This window comes from Arachis ipaensis, chromosome B1, assembly GCF_059453495.1.
Source record: "Arachis ipaensis isolate K30076 ecotype BB chromosome B1, ASM5945349v1, whole genome shotgun sequence".
NCBI lineage: Eukaryota > Viridiplantae > Streptophyta > Magnoliopsida > Fabales > Fabaceae > Arachis > Arachis ipaensis.
The window spans coordinates 151,735,911-151,755,336 of record NC_142436.1 but is presented as its reverse complement, the minus strand read 5'-3'; the positions used below and the strand labels follow the sequence as shown (position 1 = coordinate 151,755,336).

Here is a 19,426-nt window from a genome sequence, read left to right as displayed (position 1 = left end):
GAGACCACTTTGATAAAGACATTAAAAATATCTTTCTTTTAAAGATGTTTACATGTGTCACGATATTATTGGACATTTTTATTAAATCGATTAATAATTTAGTTTTTAATAAATCAGAACAAAATCGGTTTATTATAACAACAAAAAATCCAATTATCCGCACTATAATTATTATACTAGATTTGATCCGACCAATTTACACCATCTAAATCGAATCATGTTTAAATTTTTTTGATAAAAAGACAAATATATTCCTGATTTTTGTTTTGAAAAAAAAAATCTATGATCTAGTGGATTATGTAAATTGTGGATTATGTAAATTGATCAGTTCGACTGGATTTAATAACAATTGGGTTTATTGTTATTGTTATAAAAAAATCGGTTTTATTCTAAGTTGTTAAAAAATTAAAAAATAATCAATTTATTAATACGTCCAATAATAATGTGACACTTAGTGTCTTTACAAAAAGACGTTTTACGAGCATCTTCCTTTTATTTCATGTCCATCGTGAATATCTATCATTCAACTATCATAGAGCATCATTATGAAAATTGTAAAATAGCAGGACATTCAAGTGCATGCTTTTTTCTAAAACCAATATAAAATTTCTTGATCTTCATGCAGAAAATTAAAATCATAATGGTGTTTTAATTTGAGAAAAAAGACACACGCACGCACTTAGCTTCTACCGTTCAATAAATCATGAAACACTTTGAGATCAAAGTAATGATACACAACTTTGAAGAAATAAAATTGGAACAATAATGTCAATATTGTCTTCTAGTGTAGAAAGCTAGATTGCTTAGTACTTTCTGCATATCTATATTTATGTATTGGTGGTGAAATTCGAAGACACATAATAATGATGGGGTGTTCTTCGATTACACAGCACATAAAAGAATAAGTTTTGAAAAATTAGCATAAAACTTTGTTTTGTTTTTACCTTATTCGGTCATTTGGTCCAACCTTTCATTCCAAAGCACCAATTTTTTTCTTTTTTTTTTTTAAATGTGAGTATTAAGGATGTGTTACACTTACACAGATGCTAATTAATTACTCATTTGACACTGACATATATCTGCATGATCCTATTTATACCTTGTTGTTGCATATTATAAATCACCACTACTCTCTCAAGACCATTGAACTCAGTAAATAAAACAGAAGAAAAACAAACACATGCTATTATGAAAGATTAATTAACACTTTAAACAAAGCTATTTCCATTTCCATTTTACACCTTGTGGACCAATTTTACAAAGAAACCCTCTAAATAGTACCCAAAATCGTTCACCTCATCAAGTAATTAACTTGAACACACTTTGGCAGAGATGAACCCATAAACCCCTCATTCCTATCCAATTTTCTATTATCTCCTTTACCATTACCACTCCAACAAAGTCTAAAAAGTATACCCTTCTCTTCCCCCCCTCCATACTTAACTCTTTCTAATAAGCTTCTTTGAAAAATTTCTTTCAGCCATTTCTCAAATTGGCTGTTAGTAAAATAACCACACCTATTACAAATTTCCTCAATTACCCTCTCATCTATACTAAAATTCATCAGATTCTGCTTCCCACAAGCATCCTCAAAACACCCTTTGATCTTAGTTAAGAACATCTCTGACTTTTCCCTCTCCCTAGCTGGACTTGTGTTGAGTTCAAACTTGTTCTGAATGGAATCAAGAAATCCATTTGGGTTCAGTGGATCAGCCGCAGTTTCAAGAGTCAAATCACTTGAAATTGGGCTACTCTCTCCTGTTTTGTCATCATCATCTTCATCAGCTTTCATGTTGAGATCAAGGGTGTTAAAGCTTGAGTTTCTTGATAAGTCCTTTTTTCTGCTACTACATTGTTCATGAACCAAGGATGTATCTTCATTATTCTCTTCAATTCTTGGGCTCTTGATCTTGGAAAACAAATCCAGCTCAGCCCTGCGCTTGTGGCCAAAAATTGGTGGCTCCAAGTTATTAGGCTTGGTTTCACTGACCTGCAACATAAAACTCATCACAAAGTCCTGATTTTTCTCTTCATTATTGCTTGTGAATCCACCACTTGTCAGTATGAACACTACTTGGCTTGATGAATTCTCTTCAGCTATTCTTAAATTTCCAAACTTTCCCGTTTCAAATCCATCAGAGATGCATTTCCTGAACTGGGCATCAGCAAAATCAACATTTTCAATCAGCACCACAAGTTTTTGATGATGGGATTTCAATGCTTGAACCAGCATCTCAGAATGTGAAGCCAAGGAAGCCTCTTTCCTCTTCAGCATGTCCATGTGAAGAAACTTGTTATCTTCTGAGCCAAAAAGTGATTCTTTAACAGCAAGTGCCAACCTTGTTTTGCCAACTTTGTCATTTCCTTGCAAGAACAACAAAGTGATGTTACCTTGTTTTGCGGGTTTGGAATGAAGCAAGGCCTCTGCTATGGAAGGAACAGTCTCAGAGTGCCATGGCAAATTCTCCTGCAACAGTTTACAAAAATGAGCTCTTCGCAGTGTTCTATCGGTTATATTTTCCACCACCACCGTTTCACTACCTGAACTAGAACCACCATTCCCAAGAGCAAGAGTAGTCTTTATTACTTCTTTACCTTCCAATAACTCCATGGAACCTAAGACTGGTTCTGTTGTTGCTTGCCTTTTATCGCTGAAATTGAACTCAATGGTGCATGAATTTTGACGCCTGAATCTAGATACAAGATTGGAACCATGTGTTGGTGTTGGTTTATCTGTAAAAGACACAGAACTTGATGAATTATTGTTAAAAGTGTAGGACTTTGCATTCCAACTATTGTTGTTGCTCCAATAATCCTGAGCTTCTTGTTTGGTTTGGTGAAGACACTGGCATAGCCTATTCCATTTTCTTTTCAACTCGGTTAATTCATCCTGAAATTTAATTAATACATTCAATTATTATTCATAAGCCATCACTAATCACTAAACTTAATTTATTTGTTTGTTTAACTATTACCTTCTGATGATTTGTTTCGGTGGTATGAGGCTGAAGCCATAAAGGTAACGTTTTGTTGTGACCTGGTCTGAGAAATTGAGATTCCTTTTCATAATTTGAGGCACATTCTTCACAGCAATTGAGCTTTGTTTCCATTACACTACTGGCCAAAAAATAATCTAACTTCAATAATGATAAATCACTTGATTGATGATGATGATAAATCACTATTGGTTCATAATTGATACCAATAATAAGAAGAAGGGTTTGCATGCATAGTTTAGAAAAGACTTCCTTTTCTTGTGTTATTATTATTCTTGCTTTTGATAAAGTAAAAGTTGTGTGTTTCCCGAACTGAGTATCATGTGAATGCGTAATGTCAAATTAAGAGGTTTATGCACTGACAAAATAAAGCGAAGCAGAAAAAGGGTTTCTCTGCATATCACTTCTGCCTTATACCAACCAACCTTGCTTTTGAGACCATAGCCCAGACCACCGTACATAGTACTACGAAACAATATGCAAAACAAACAATAAAGCTTTCAACCCGAATCATCATGCCTGCCCAACTTTTACATGCTTATGTTTTTTCACTTTCTCTTCCATTCTTGTTTCTTCACAATTTTTGCATTATATCAACCTAGTTAATTAATAAGCAAGCCAGTTTCATTTCTAGTCACTGATTACACATTTTTCCATAATTACATTAAACACTAAAGTAGCTAGTTACTAATAGACATTAACCTATTCATTAATCAACTTTTGAGTTAATACTCAATTTGGCCTGAACTTGCATGCGAATCTCAATTTAGTTCTTAAAATTTTAATTACCTCTATTTAGTCCCCAAATTTTATAAATGTGCCTCATATTAGTGTCTGAGACGATTTTTAGTTAAAAACGTTAATGGAGCGTTGAAATGAACAACCAAATACCACACTGAAACATGTAAAGTTGTTAGATAAAGTTTCAATAAACACCACTTATGAAGTTGTTTTTTAATTATTTGAGTGTCAAAACTAAAATGACATCATTTTACATATTCTAGTGTGGCATTTGCCTGTCCATAACAGCGTTCTATTAATTATATACATTGAAAATTCTTTCAAGGACTAACATGAGTCATATTCGCAAAATTTGGAAATTAAATAAAGGCAATTAAAACTTTAGAAACTAAATTGAAGCTCGTATACAAATTTAGGGACGAAATTGAGTATTATCTCTTCATCTCTCAACTTTTCTATAAATTAAATAAAAAAATGTTATATACCCAATCTTACATACTTCCATTATATATTATGTAAAATTATCTAACAGTTCTACTGTTATTATTGCATGAAAACAATTTAATGTGATGAAAAAATTTGGAAAGGTTGATGATTAGTTAATACCTGGAAGAATGGAGAGTCAAGGCAAGTCCAGCTGAAGGAAGAAGAAGAGGCTGAAGAGACCATTGAATCTCAAGAGGGGGTTGTCTCATTTGACACCTGATGTATGTCTGATATGTTGCTGTTGCAATTAGCCACACTTTTTTTGTTGTTTCCCCACATTCAGTTGTTGCAGAAGAGAACAACTTGCCTATTTCCGAAACAACATGATCCACTACTGTGCTATAACAACCGCCGCCGCCACAAACTCCGTCGTCCCCTTCTTCTTCTTCTTTTTCTTCCTCCACTGTCCACTTCAGGTCTCCAATGTAGATAATGATGCCATGGCCATTATAAGAATCATCCACCTTCCTCTTGAGTTCCATGAGTTTCATCTCAACTTCGCTTCTCTTCATGTGCTTCAATGATCTGAATTGTTGGAATCTGATGAACTGTGTTGTCTTCAACTCATGAGGCACCTCTGACCTCTGAAACCTTCCAATGATCTCTCCGACAAGAGATTCCGTCAACGAAACGGAGTCACCAACTATGACAACGTTCTTCTTCTTCTTCTTATTATTATTATTATTGTTATGATTAGTCCTTAGAAGAATATCCATAACCGCTTTGACATCATCCTCCTTAGAAGAAGATGATGGTGCAGTAGCGGTGGTGGTGATGAAGGGATACAGCAAGGACGGTGGTTTCTTAGGCGGAGAAGAAAAGATAAGGTGGTGGTTGGTGGTGTTATCAGAAGCAGAAGGGGAGCAAGGAGAAGAAAAAACACCACCACCGCGAGCGGAAGCGTTGTAAGAATGGAAAACAGAAGAAGGTGGAGAAGAGTTATTAGACAAGTCTTCCAAGTTGTTCTTAATGGCGGTGCTGGAGAAGCCAGCTTCTCTCATGACGCGGCTGACGCTAGGATCATCGAGGATGGATATGGTAAGGTGTTCAAGCTCGATCTTAACGGCCAGAAGAGGTTGGTTCTGGTTCTGGTGGTGGTGCTGGTGGTGGTGCTGGTGGTGCTCGACGCAGCCTCTGCGCTGGTGAGCCTGAGCTCGCTTGAGAGCGGCAACGAGGGCGTTGGAGAGAGAAGGCTGAAGAGAAGAGTGAAGAAATGGAGAGGGAGTGGTGGGGAGCCTGTTGAGGGCGACATTGAAGCAAAGCTCGAGGGCTCTGTAATGGAGAAGGTGTTGAGAGGAAGAAGATGAAGGGTGAGAAGTGAGGCAGGCTCGTTTGAAGGAGGGAGAGAGGGAGAGGAGAGTGGGTGCCACGTGGAGAGGAGTGAGCTGAGCATGGCCTCTCCGGCGAGCCAAGACAAGAGAGTGTTTGAGAACAGAAGCAGCCTCCGCCGTAAGAGTCTGCTGCAAACCGCCGCAGTTTGGTAGTCCTGATGAGCGCATAACTTGAATGGAACCCCCACCCCGCCGCCGCCGCCGCCACCTCACTCTGATGATCAGAACAAAACAGAGAAAGCTTTTGAATTTCGTTGGTTTCTATGATCGATTCGTTGATGGTAGATACAAATAATATCACACCACACACCACCTTCTTTATACTTCTTCTCATTCCATCTTTCTCCTTTTCCTTTTCTTTTAATTTTTAATTTTAAATTAAAAGCAGCTTTATTTTTGTTAATTAAATCCACCTATATTTAGAATTTATTTAGATACGGTGAAAATTTAAATATGCCTTCTTATAAAGATGATAGTTATTAATTTATAAATATTGGATGATTTAATTTGATGATATATGTTTGATTAAATTGTTATTTAAAGATTTTTAACTAAATTGGTATTTTTTAAAGGGAGCTACTCAAATGAAGATGCAAAAGATATCTTTTTATGAAGATGCTTTGTATAAAAGTGTGATTTATTAATTTGGCCACATTTTAAATAAAAATAACACTTTTATAACATATTAAAATCTAACCCTACAATTCATTATCTAAGGGTCAAAAAGAAAAATCATCACATGAAGACAATTATAATATCTTCATGGAAGTACCCACCTTTTTTAAAAGGTTATATTAGAAATATAATTATTTATACATCTTTTTTATTATTTTAAAATTTTAAAAGAAATAATTTTAATTATAATATATAGTATTGATCTTCCATAATATAAAAGTCTAAATTTTTATCTTTATTAATTCCACAAAAAAAAATTTAGAATCAGACATATAAAAAAAAGAATTATGCAAATATTTACCAAACAAAAAAATATATATAGTATAAAAAGATATATTAGGTATAAAATTATTCATGTATTTTTTCTACCAAAAAAAAAACAATATAAAAATGTGTTGAGCTATTATTACATTAGATAAATAAGTTTTCTTTTATAATTTATTTTAGGGTAAAATATATTTTTTGTCTCTAAAGTTTGACAAAAGTTTCAAAAATACCCCTAAGTTTTATTTTGTTTCAATTTTATCCCAAAAGTTTTCGATTTGCATCAAATATACCCCTGACGGCTAATTTTTCAAAAAATTTAAGACCAATTCAACAACAATTTCACAAGAACAACCCTTAACATAAGCAAATCAAGTATAATTTTCATGCATTATTGTTAGATTGGTCTTAATTTTTTTGAAAATTTAGTCGTCGAAGGTATATTTGATACAAATCGAAAACTTTTAAGACGAAATTGAAACAAAATAAAACTTAGGGATATTTTTAAAACTTTTGCTAAATTTCAAAAATAAAAAATATACTTTACTCTTTATTTTATTTTAGAAAAAAACTCAAGAGATAGCAAAAACTGTTTTTTTTTTTTTTTTTCAATTTTTAGTTATTAGCTCAATTTTTTTACTCTGATAATTCATAATTTTAAACATTACTAACTAAAAACAACAGATGATTATGTTTGTCTTCAAGCACTTCTATCTCTTTATTTTAAATTAATATATACTAGCTAGCTAGCTAATACCCTCTCACTTGCAGTTCTCTGATTTCTTATACATACGTCATTTTAATTAGCAATATAGCGACTTACATATGCATGATCTTATATATAAAACATGGTTAACTTATAATATAATAATATACAATCATATATAAAGAGAGAGAAACAAGTATAAAAAGTTGAACTTTAATTTAACTGCAGTTTATAGGTGTTCATGTGGTAGGTGCACCAGAATAATATTGTTGAAGCATGATTAATAATAATTTGATCGTTATTATACAGATAGAAGAAGAGCATATATATATATATATATATATATATATATATATATATATATATATATATAGATCACAAAAACTATTGAATACGTAGATTCGATTATGTTGCTTGGTTATTTTCTGCTACGTTATTATTCACTGCATGTCTCTCTGCCCATGTTTGTGGACCCGAAAAATTCAAAATTTTTACTCACTACTCCGACCCAACAACAAGCCCCCCAAAAATTCAAAAATAAACGGAAAAAGAATGAACACAATAACATCAAACAGATTAAAAATATAAAAAGAAGATAAAAGTAAATTGCAATAATAGATCACATGCATTTTCCTTTTCTCCTTTTTACAAAATATGAACATGGATATATATACCAAAACATAATTTGTCTTAATAAAGAGACCCAAAAAGCAAGGGTGTTTCTGCTATACCACCATTATTGCCCTCTTTTATATATATATATACACAATAGTTATAGTTATTATTGCTCCATTTTGTTATTCTCTTAGAACTCCTACAAGAGTTTAACCTAATTTTAAACTTTTTGTACGTAACGTAGGCCAATAACTAATTTGTCGCGAATCTAAATTCTATTTAAGGATTTATTATAGGCTAATGAGTTGCTGCATGTATAAAACAAAATTCGAAACCCCAACACTTGTTTAAGCGGACAAATAAACTGACCACTCGACCAAATCAAAGCGAAATTAGTTATCTTTGTCTCAATCTAAAATATTTTGTTTAACTTTCATTGCATTATTCTAGTTAAATTATTCCTTTTATACCTTCTTTTAATATAAAAACTCAAATGCAATCAATTTCACGTGAAGTTAATAGTTAAGAACTATTAAATAATTTAATTGTTTTGACTAAATTTTCATCTAACGACTCTCAATTATTAATTTCATGTAAAATTGACTGCAACTAAGTTTCTACCTTCTTTTAATCCGAGTTAATAAAAGCTTTATCTTATCCTTATCAATAGATTAGATTCTTATTGAGATCGATGCATGAGAGGTAGGATCTCCAGATATCTATCGTACTATATATAGTATATATTTGTTTAGATATAGTTAATTAATAATAACTTCCCTTTTTTACATTTTTGTTAGATAAGGGTTACGTTATTTGTTGCTTTTATTTAATTTGTGCATGATAATTATTAATTAAGGACTTTTGATATAATTAACTTTATCATCAGATGACATAAATTATGTCACATGCATAATGTTAAAGGAATAAATAGATCTACACAACGACGACAGTGACACTACTTATTATATATATATATGATTTAGATAGATTTTTGTAATATTAATAAATAATAAGATAAGATTAAAATGAACAAAATGTTTATATGAAGGTTCGTAAATTACATTTTCGGCTTTTGGTACTTGATGACTTACACTCGTTGTGACGTCTTCAATAATTCCCATGCAAAATAAATAGTTGTTACTGAGAAAGCAGGATTAGACATATCTTTGACCAAATGAATTGAAGCATATGGGTCCTAACGTAGTCATATTAATTTGACCCCTTGCTAGATTCGAAGCCTATGATATGAAATTTAATCATTATAACCTTTACTTTTTAATCAATTTTTCCTTAGTAATTTCTAAAAGAAAAATAAAAAATAGCTAGCTAGCCCAACAAAACATGAAATAAAATTAAAGGTATATATAGAGAGGAATTAAAAATAAACAAACAAAAGCATAGAAAAGTAGATAATCCTAAATATATTTTAATTATATATGTATATTCCATATTTTCCACTCTAATTAAATGTTAGGAAAGACTGGAATAGAAATTGATAACGAAGCTATTTGAGAATAATAGAGAGTTACAATATTTTTTATTCTTGTTAACAATTCTCATAATAATGTCGGGTGTACAGACTTTTTGGCATTTAAAGTTAGAGATATCATGACTTGAAAGTGATGGGTTGATTTTCGTTTGATTATGTGAGATGCAAATACAGCAACAAATACCATGATAAAGATGCATTCGTAGCATGTAAAACTTCCATTGCTTTAGAAGGAACTTGAAATGAGTATTCAAAAAAATTGTCCTGCGCCATCTTAGTGCTTTAAGAATTTATTTTTTTTTTCTACTTGATTGTTTTAAATTTTCAGTCACCCAAAAAAAAAATTAAGGTAGCGTTTGTTTTGAGGTACTGAGACAGAGACCGAGAGACTGAGACTATCGTGTTTGTTAGTTCAGACAGAGACTGGTACTAAAATTTCTGTCTCTGTCTCTAAAATTTCAGTATTTCAGTACCTCCAAAAAGTAGGGACACAGGAGACTGAAATTTTTAGAGATGGAGACTGAAACTTTAATAACATTTTATACCTAAAATACTTTTATTTTAATTAATTAATTCCAATTTTACCCTTTGTGCAAATTAAATTAGAGTTTCATTTTTGTTTCAATTCCTATCTCCCATTTTGCACCAAACAGAATACTGAGATTTATTTCAATCTCTGTCTCTTAGTCTCAGTCTCTCAGTCTCAATCTTTCCGTCTTTGTCTCTCCACCAAACGCTACCTAAGTATTGTAACTAAGAAGAACTGTGTGGAAATTAAAGAACACTTGAAAGTGTATGTATAATGTGATCATAATTAACATTATCAAAGAAGCATATATAAATGATCATAATTCAGAATTAGTACACAAATTAAACTAACAACAAACAGAGTTTTGAAACTTTTGAGGTTAATTAATTAACTATACACAATTTGAACAGTCAAATTAAAAGGTATATGGCAGGCAAAGATATGACCTAGCTAGGTTTATTTGTTACTTTCTTTCTAAAAGGCTAATTTATTTATGGAATATATCCAATTAATACCCTTTTAAGCTTGTCGTTTACACTTATCTCATGATTGAAAGTTTCATAATATATGATGAGAGATGATATTGCTTTAATTTGCTTACTGTGAAAAGTTAAATAAAGTTAACAAAAAAACAGTGAGTGGTTCATATCATATCATAATATGAGTAGAATTTTTGGAAAGAGAGAAGGGAAGAGATGGAAGCACATATATAAATGTATTCATCATTGAACACTCTTTATTACTATCTTTTTCTTCCGATCGATTAAAGATGAAGTGCACCACTAAGTAGGTAATAATGAGCCTCATTCATTTTGGGCTCATCAATGCTCTTACAACAACCCTTTAGCAGTAGAAAAAAAAAATTATATATATATATGTATGTGGTTTTTATTAAAAGGAGGGGTTACGTGCTCAAATCATTGGAACATTATATTTCAAAGTTTGAAAAGTATTATTGGATTTCTCTACTTTGAAGCAAGGGATCTCGCATCCCTTTATGGATTAATTTTGAATGTGTTACTCATTGTGATCGAAAATGAGTGCTATGTAGCTATGCTAGTAGTATAGTACAATAATAATAATAATAATAATAATAATAATATCTTTGGTAGGGGTGAACACGGGTCGGTTTGGTTCGAGTTTATGGTAAAATTAGAACCGAACCGATTAAAATGTAATTGGTTCGGTTTGGTTCGGATTTGTATTTTTTTGTATATGTATCTGAACCAAACCAAACCGATGAAGAACGGATTGGTTCGGTTCGAGTAATTGGGTACCTGATAACTTTGAAATTCATAAAAAATACACCAAATTTTTATCTTAAAAATTTAACAAATACAATAAACATGTAACATCAATAGAAATAATCTAAATATGTTAAACACCAAATACATTAAAAACTAAACTCATTAAAATCCAAACATATTAATAATGAATAATCATTGTCTAATGAAAAAGTCATATATTTTTTTATTTTTTTATTTAATTAATATATGATCGGGTTCGCGGGTTGGTTCGGATTCCGCATTCCCAAAACCGATACCCGAACCAATCACTAACAAAAGTCATCGGTTTAGTTCGAGTTGGACTCGATTACCCATTAATTTCAGAACCAATTTAATTGGTTCGATTCAAATTCCGACGAGTAATCGGATACTTGCTACCCGTGCTCACCCTAATCTTTGGACTTGATGATGGAATGATTTGGTTTGCATGTTCATTAACAGATTTTCAACAAAGCATATGAAAGTAAACTTAAGAGGCTTCATTAACTCAGACAGATCAGGCCCACCTATATATAAATTCAAGGGCTTATCGGGTATTTTACAAAGTTTAATTATTTTATACCTCGTCCTAATAATTTGATGCATAAATATTGTTATTAATCACTATGTGAAAGAACTACTTTTATATTATATTGTTTATGATTATCTAATTCCCCTTATTAGCTTCTATATACATCTGATTTGGAATTTTACAACTACTACTTGTACAGCTTTAATTATTCTTAAAAGGTCATTATTCAAATATTTCTAAAAAGAGCAAAGAAAGGTAGTGCAAGAATCTGCGTGGTTTGACTGTTCCACAATAATGGACTATGCATGTCCCTCACACTCTCAATATTTTTACAGCTGGCTGGGCTTCCTTATCTTATCTTCCTTTAATTTCATAGAAAAAAATTTTCAAAGGTTGCATTTCAAGTTTAATTTTCAATAATCTCCTATTGATTCAAGTACTAAAAGATCAATTTTTGTGGTGATTATATATATACAAAAATGAATAGCACACAAAAAATCAGTTATTAAAATAATTATTATATATATTTTATAGTGTATAAGATATTAGTATTTAATTTGTCTAAAAAAATAAGAAAAATAAAGATAAATTTCACTTTTTATTTTTGTATCAAATAATTAAAAAATTAAACACCAACATATTATATATAATATATTTTTTTAATTGAATAATCAGTTATTAAAAGTTTAGGATAATTAATCTTGCTGTAATAAAATATTAAATCTGCAATAATAGAATAATTAAATTTATTTATAATAGTATAATAAAAAAAATAGATGCTAAATATGTAATTTTATATACAGTCGCTGAATGGTGACATACATGATTGATATTTACATTGGTTCTACCTAGCTAGCTAAAACATTAATCAATTAGCATGCATCTCTTCATTAATTAATTCCTTAAAAGCTTGATTTGTCAAAAGAATAAGCTTGTCATCACTTATAAAAAAAAGTCTTTGATGAGAAGCACGCATATCAAGAGCATCTGATCTGAGATAATAACCTACGTTTATTTTCTTCAGGGTTATTATATGTATAGTTAACTATAAACAACTTAGAGTTGCATGGCGTATCTATCTTGAGATTCATGCGTATGAGATTTTGTAGAATATAATGGTCGGTATACGTAGCATGCTTATATAGTAATTAATTTAACATAAAAAATGATTGTTAAAACTTAAACGTTAAGTGCTGCATCATCATAATATAGTAATTTACAAGAATTTCAACAATAATAATAATAATAATAATAATAATAATAATAATAATAATGGAAGAGCTGGTTGGCTCTTGTAAAGTGGGAGTTAATACAGGCACCAAATAAATTAGGAGGACTAGGGGTGGAAAATGCCATGGTTCGCAACACTTCCTTATTATTCAAGTGGTGGTGGAGATTTTTTAAAGAAGAATGCCCATTATGGAAGAAGGTTGTATGCTCGTGCAATAATCTGAACCTGAACCAGTTGTTATCGACCCAAGCTCTATCTGCAAAAGGGGGCCTGTGGAAAGATATATGTAACCTGCAAATAAAGGAGCAAATTATCAGATAGAAGATAATTGATGGACTTGCTATGAAAGTAGGAGATGGTAAAGCAACCAGATTTTGAGAGGATACATGGTTACAGACGAAAAAGTTGAAAGACTCCTTTCCGAAACTCTTCTTGATTTCAAATAACAAATGATCCGTAATTAGGGATTGTGGGTTTTGGGATGGGTTAGAGTAGGTGTGAAACTTCCAATGGAAGAGGGAACTTCACCAATGGAAGACTGAAAGTTTGAATCAAATGCTAGATATCTTGCATGCTGTGAGATTGATAGCAAGTGTACAAGATAGAGTGATGTGAAATTTTGACAAGGAAGGCATTTATACTACTAACTCATTTGTGCAGGTCTTGCAGGAGCATACCTTGAAGGATGATATCCTTAAATACAAGTACACAAATGGAATCTAGAAAGGACTAGTACCCACTCGAGTGGAGTTGTTCACTTGGTTTGTACTAGTAAGTCGAGTTAACACGAAGGATCGTTTGAGTAGATTCGGCATTATTGATCAGAATGATAATGTTTGTGTGATGTGTAACAAGGACTTTGAATCTGTGCAACATTTGTTTATTACGTGTAAGTATGCTTGGCAGGTATGGTGCGCATGGATCACTCATGTGAGTAGGGCTTGGTGCATTCCAAGATCCATCAGAGAATTTTTTGAGAGCTGGAGGACGGTGTCGTTGAAAAAAGAGGAGCGCAAAATATAGTTAGTGAAATTTTTCTCCGTGACATAGAATATCTGGTTGTGTAAAAATGAAGTTATTTTTCAGAATAAAACAACGGTCGTAGTAAAATGTATTGCTAGAATAATTTGTGGCTCTAAGAAATGATGTGAAACAAATTCATATTGTTGATGGCTATGTCAGAAATAACATAAGAGTTGCTTTGTGTTCTTTTTTTTTTGTTTCACCTAATGTGTTGAACTTATTTTAATTTTCAAAATAATAATAATAATGATAATAATTAAGGATGAGAATGAGGGTATGAATGTATAGGTGTATAGGATTGGTCCCACGAAGGAGGTAAGGACAATGGAACCCACAAGATGTAAAGGGAATTGATCTCTGATTCCAAGTCATTGGTGACTCAAAAGGTTTATTTAGAATATATATTTGATCTTTGGGGAGGTGAAAAGAATAAGTAGCGTGCAACTTTATACAATAAATGTCGCCAGAAACATACATTTTTCTTTTTCGTTTTTCCATTTACACTTACTTCTCCACTATATTTATCTCTCTATCTATCTTAGTTTTAATTTACCTATGCTCTCGTTCAAAAAAAAAAAAACCCCTTTTCCTCGGGGAATGCTTAGTATTCATTACTTAATAGATAATTTATTACTGATTTATCATGATAACTAGTTAGATAAGCATCTTAAGTTGGTCGAGTAGTCCGTCTATTTATTTGTTTAAGCAAGTATTGTAAATTTGAATCTCGTTTTATACATGCAGCAATTCAATAGAATTTAAATCTGCGATAAATTAATATTTATTCTGTCGAATTAAAAGATATCGTCGACAATAGTGCTTAATTAATAATTCACTGCTTCAGAGTTAATTTCCTCATGTGCCTGAAATATGCCTTCTCCCTTTACTATATAGTATATAGTATATATTTTTCTTAATTTTAGATTATTTATTTGTCTCACTACAACAATATAAATTATTTTTTAGGATTATTATGTGTCAAAAAAATTAAAATTCGTCAAAAAAAATAAATTTTGACACTATTTTAACTATAAAAATATGTTAATAAAAAATTTGTCAAAAATAATATTTTTAATATATAAGTAATTATAAAAAAAGTTTAAATTTTATTTTGATAAATATTGGCCGTCAAAAATAATTTATTAGAAAAATTTGAGAATATATTTTTTGTGATACTTATTAACCGTAAAAAATACTATTTATTTTGATACTTATTGACCATAAAAAATTCTCAACAAAAATTTTTAACAAAGAATGAGATGAGATCTTGAAATTGAAGAATAAACTGAGATTTTGAAGATGAAGAATGAGTAGTATGATCCTAAACTGAGAGCAGTATGATGCCAAAATTGACAAAACTCAACGAAGAAAAGGAATAATAATAGAGTAAGTTAAAAACAAATGAATGTCAAAATTGAGGAGTAATTTTCTACAATCAAATTATTCATCGAAAAAACATAGAAAATTTGATATTTGTGATATTTGTCAAAAATATATATTAATTTTTACATTTAATTATGGTTGTTAAAAAAAATTATGTTAAAATAGCTCTTTTTTCTTGTAGTGTCTTTTTTGTTAAGTATTCGATGTTTTTTATTAACCTAAAAAATGAGATTTTTTTTCCTACTTATATGATGATTTATTCAACGAGATCAACAAAAGCGTTTTTTCTCATTAATAAGTTTTAGGGCATTATTATTATTCTTATTTATCACCAACAAAATGATTAGAGAAAATATCAACCAAATAATGAAGAATGCACATATAGATCACAAGTTTTACATGCTAGCTAGTAGTCTTAAATTGCATGTCATTATTCTTTTTGTTTTGAAAAACAAAGAAAGATAAGAAAATCATTTGTTATGTGGTGCGACACAATGATGGTATAGACTGACATTCGAAAAGGAATAATGAGTATTATACATACATGAATGATTCTCTTATTATAACTGCATAAATCAGTTCTGTTCATTTATTTGTAAGCAACTTGAGATCAGAGAATTCAAGTATACTATTTTTGTGTATAATAAGGTTGGAATCAACTCACATGCATGTGTAGGTAATATTTAATAACACTATATATATACTTGTATATATTACATTCTTGTTGTAGAGGAAAATTAAAGAATATTTTACATAATCTTATAAAATATATGTATACCAACATCTATCTATGATCGAAAACTAATAATACAAATGATTCTAAACCAAACAATTAAGAACTCTAATGGCTGGTATTTAAATAATAGCTCATTCTTAAATATTTCTTACTTAGTAGATATAGTATTGTATTTTTTATTAATTAAATAAATTTTAATTTTTTATTTATTATATTTTATATTAATAATTTAAATTTAATATTTAAAATTTAAAATTTAAAATTCAGAAGTTTAAAGTTTATAATTTATAATTTAAATTTTAATTAAAAGTTCTACTCATTTTTTTATTCAGTGCGCATTAACATTTACTAACTAATATCATTTATTACCTTTCACTTCTAACTAAATTATATAATTATAAAATAAGACTATTAGAAAATGGATTAATACAGACAGATTTAGTCTTTATTATAGACAAATTTTTTGTTACTAACGAAATTACTGACGGATTTTGTTCCTCTATAAAAGTTCCGTCGAAAATTATTTACCGATAGATTTTTTCCGTCGGAAAATTACCGACGAATTTTTACCAGTTACCGACAGATTTTTCCTCTGTAATATTTACTAAAATTAGGTTTTCAATATTTCCGACGTATTTAATTTAAATTACAGACGGATTTTCCATCTGTAATAATTTAACAAAATGTAGCGTTTTGTCTATTTAATTGCAGACGAATTTTCCATCTGTAACCATTTCTCACAAAAAAAAAATTAATTTTTCCGATGGAATTATCGACGGATTCTCTTTTTCGTCTGTAATTTATGCTAATCCATTTTTTTTTGTTTTTCGAAAAAAAATTCCTTTAAAATTTCCTCTGTATTTCCGTGGGATAAAATCTGTCGAAAATATCTGTCTGTAATAACTAATTTTTTAGTAGTAAGAGCAGAAGAAAAACTACAAAACAACAAAGCAAACGTTACCAATTGTTGAAAAATAAATTTTAGTTTCTCTAAATTAAGGCTCAATAATCACAATATTATTATAATAAGAATTGCACTAGAATTGCGTAACTGTTTGAGATATAATTATTAAAGCATATAATTAACTTTTTCTATCAGTTTAAACTTTTTAATTAAACTTTTGAAATAAGTAATTTCGTAACGATAATAAGATCAAATTTAAGTTTAAATTACAAAAAATTCACACTCCAATAATCATGATTGCATCCGAAAATAAAATAATGCATTCCTTCGTCATCACATGCTTTACACATGAATGACAATTCTTAATTAGTATAAACTAAGGTTAAAGTAATATAATTACTTGTAAAACAAGAGATATATAAATGAAGAAAGAATGTGTAATGGGTAAAGAGAGAAAAAGAGGAATGAATGAAGAGGGTGGCTTTTGTTACTGAAATCTAAGAGACAGATTAAAGTTGAAAGCAAAGAAAGTGAAGTGATCAAAGACAAAAAAGGAGCATGTCATGAAAGTATGTTCCTTTATTTTAATTTGCATGCAAAACGATGACAACACTAACCCATCATTGCTGCCACCCTCTCTTTGTTCGCTAATCCCGATAAAAATGTTAGCTTTCTCTCTTTTGTTTTACCACACTACATTGGAGACACACCCCCCCTTAGCTTTCACTAAATAAATTTAATTTCAAAAGCTGTCTAGGATAAAAGAATAAGAATATTATGTAGCATGAATTATTTTATTTATTTTATTTTATTGGTCAGATACATACCTACCTAGCTAGCTGCTTCAAGATTTCTTTTGATCCGTTATGTCACTACCATCTCTTTCTTTTTTTTTTTTTGTATTATAACATTGTCTTTATTAGCTCTTTCAATATCAAATTAAAAGGGATTCTATGTCACATAATGTATAAATTACTAATCTAATTAAGTTATGAATCTATGTAACTAACTCAGTGGCCGAGGGTAAAAATATGGAAAAAAAATTCTAAACGGTCCCTGACAATTACGTCGAAAGATAACGAGGCCTTTAAAAAAAAATCTAACCTGATTCCTGAGCCTTACTTTTATAAGACTAATTAACTCCAATGCTAAAAAAAGTCAACGTTATTTTTTTTTTGGCACAAGAACTAATCAATCTCTAAAAAAAAGATCAAAGACCGGATTGGTTGTTTTTTTTTGGACTTCGTAGTCATTTCGAGATAATTGTCAGAGATCAAGTGGGGTATTCACTCTAAAAATATTACTATGAACTAATTAATTTACGTTGACTTACTAATTAACTGATCACTTGGTCGTTTAAACAAGTATTTGAGTTTAAATTTCGCTGTGTACATACAACAACCATTAACTATTAGCTAAGAACAAATATTTAAATAAAATTTCAGTTCATATGACAAATTAGTTTTTGACATATATGTCAAATTAAAGCACCAAATAATAATCCACACATCATGATACATGTAAGTACTGAGATCTAACCATAGAGGATAGAAGTAAATAGACAATAATCATTAACCAAACACCTTCAAGGTGATTTGTTATATCTATGTAAAACAAAATTAGAGCTATGAATTTGTACCCAGCCCTAGGGCCAACCTTAATCCCTTTAAATAGCCCATAGTTCTACAATATTATAATAAACTAAGCCTGCCAAACTAGCGACAGGGGGATGTAGCTCAAATGGTAGAGCGCTCGCTTTGCATGCGAGAGGCACGGGGTTCGATCCCCCGCATCTCCAATTTTGATTTATTTTTTCTGATCCATTTTTCAGTTCTACATATGCAACATTAGTCCAACTAATCTGATATAACATACATGATTCATAGACAAATATAATAATGTTACAAATAATATATTTGTTATAGATATATAAGGTGCCAAAATAGGTCAGAGACTATACTTCATAACAAACAAAAATCTGCTGGCTTTGGAAATAGACCTCTCAAAATCAAAATGAGCAATTAGATAGATGATGAGACCAAGATTCTTCAATTCAGAAAATAATGCAATATGTTCACAGAATAATCCTGACTCTTGAATAGACCTCTCTGATCTCCCTCTTAAAACTGCTCTTTGCTCTTGTTAGCTTATTATATTAGTTTCTATCACTTTTCTTGGTTTTTCTTTACATCTAGGTGGAAACTCAGGTCGACTTCACGTGAAGTTGATATCTGAGAGCCGTTAGATGATTTGACTGATTTGACTAAATTTTTATTCAACGGCTCTCAGGTATCAATTTCACGTGAAATCAACTTCATCTGAGTTTTCACCTTACATCTATTATTATTGTTATTATTTTCACAGAAATTATTCCAAAGTTTAAATCCAAAGATGTAAAACTAAGTTAATCAACCCAACAACTAATTCTAGTACTTGCTGAAAAGCTTTTTACTCAAGCGTGACAAGTAATTAACATATATATATGGATGATACGAAATCCAATAAGGCAAAGCCAAATAG

The 19,426-nt window shown here is 30.5% G+C and overlaps 1 protein-coding gene and 1 non-coding gene across 3 annotated transcripts; one reads left to right on the top strand and one right to left on the bottom strand.

Moving 5' to 3' along the window:
* Positions 1 to 1,200: 1,200 nt before the first annotated feature.
* On the bottom strand, positions 1,201 to 5,843 carry LOC107642822 (Double Clp-N motif-containing P-loop nucleoside triphosphate hydrolases superfamily protein). Of its 2 annotated transcripts, none has more exons than XM_016346312.3 (3): positions 4,344 to 5,843; positions 2,976 to 3,117; positions 1,201 to 2,890 (listed from the first exon to the last, which is right to left on the bottom strand). In XM_016346312.3, exons 1-3 carry the CDS (start codon positions 5,720 to 5,722, stop codon positions 1,292 to 1,294), a joined length of 3,120 nt encoding a protein of 1,039 aa, XP_016201798.1. In that variant the 5' UTR covers positions 5,723 to 5,843; the 3' UTR covers positions 1,201 to 1,291. The 2 variants fall into 2 exon arrangements, with proteins under 2 accessions (XP_016201798.1, XP_016201789.1); XM_016346303.3 differs by having other exon boundaries at positions 2,976 to 3,114.
* A 12,788-nt stretch (positions 5,844 to 18,631) lies between these two features.
* On the top strand, positions 18,632 to 18,704 carry TRNAA-UGC (transfer RNA alanine (anticodon UGC)). Its single transcript has one exon. It is a non-coding gene; the product is annotated as a tRNA-Ala (tRNA).
* Positions 18,705 to 19,426: the final 722 nt, after the last annotated feature.

Coding starts and splice junctions, on each gene's coding strand:
- LOC107642822 (XM_016346312.3), bottom strand. CDS start 5,722: ATGCGCTCATCAGGACTACCAAACTGCGGCGGTTTGCAGCAGACTCTT. Junction 3,118..4,343: donor TTGACTCTCCATTCTTCCAG/GTATTAACTAAT, acceptor TTTTTTGGCCAG/TAGTGTAATGGAAACAAAGC. Junction 2,891..2,975: donor CCGAAACAAATCATCAGAAG/GTAATAGTTAAA, acceptor ATTAAATTTCAG/GATGAATTAACCGAGTTGAA.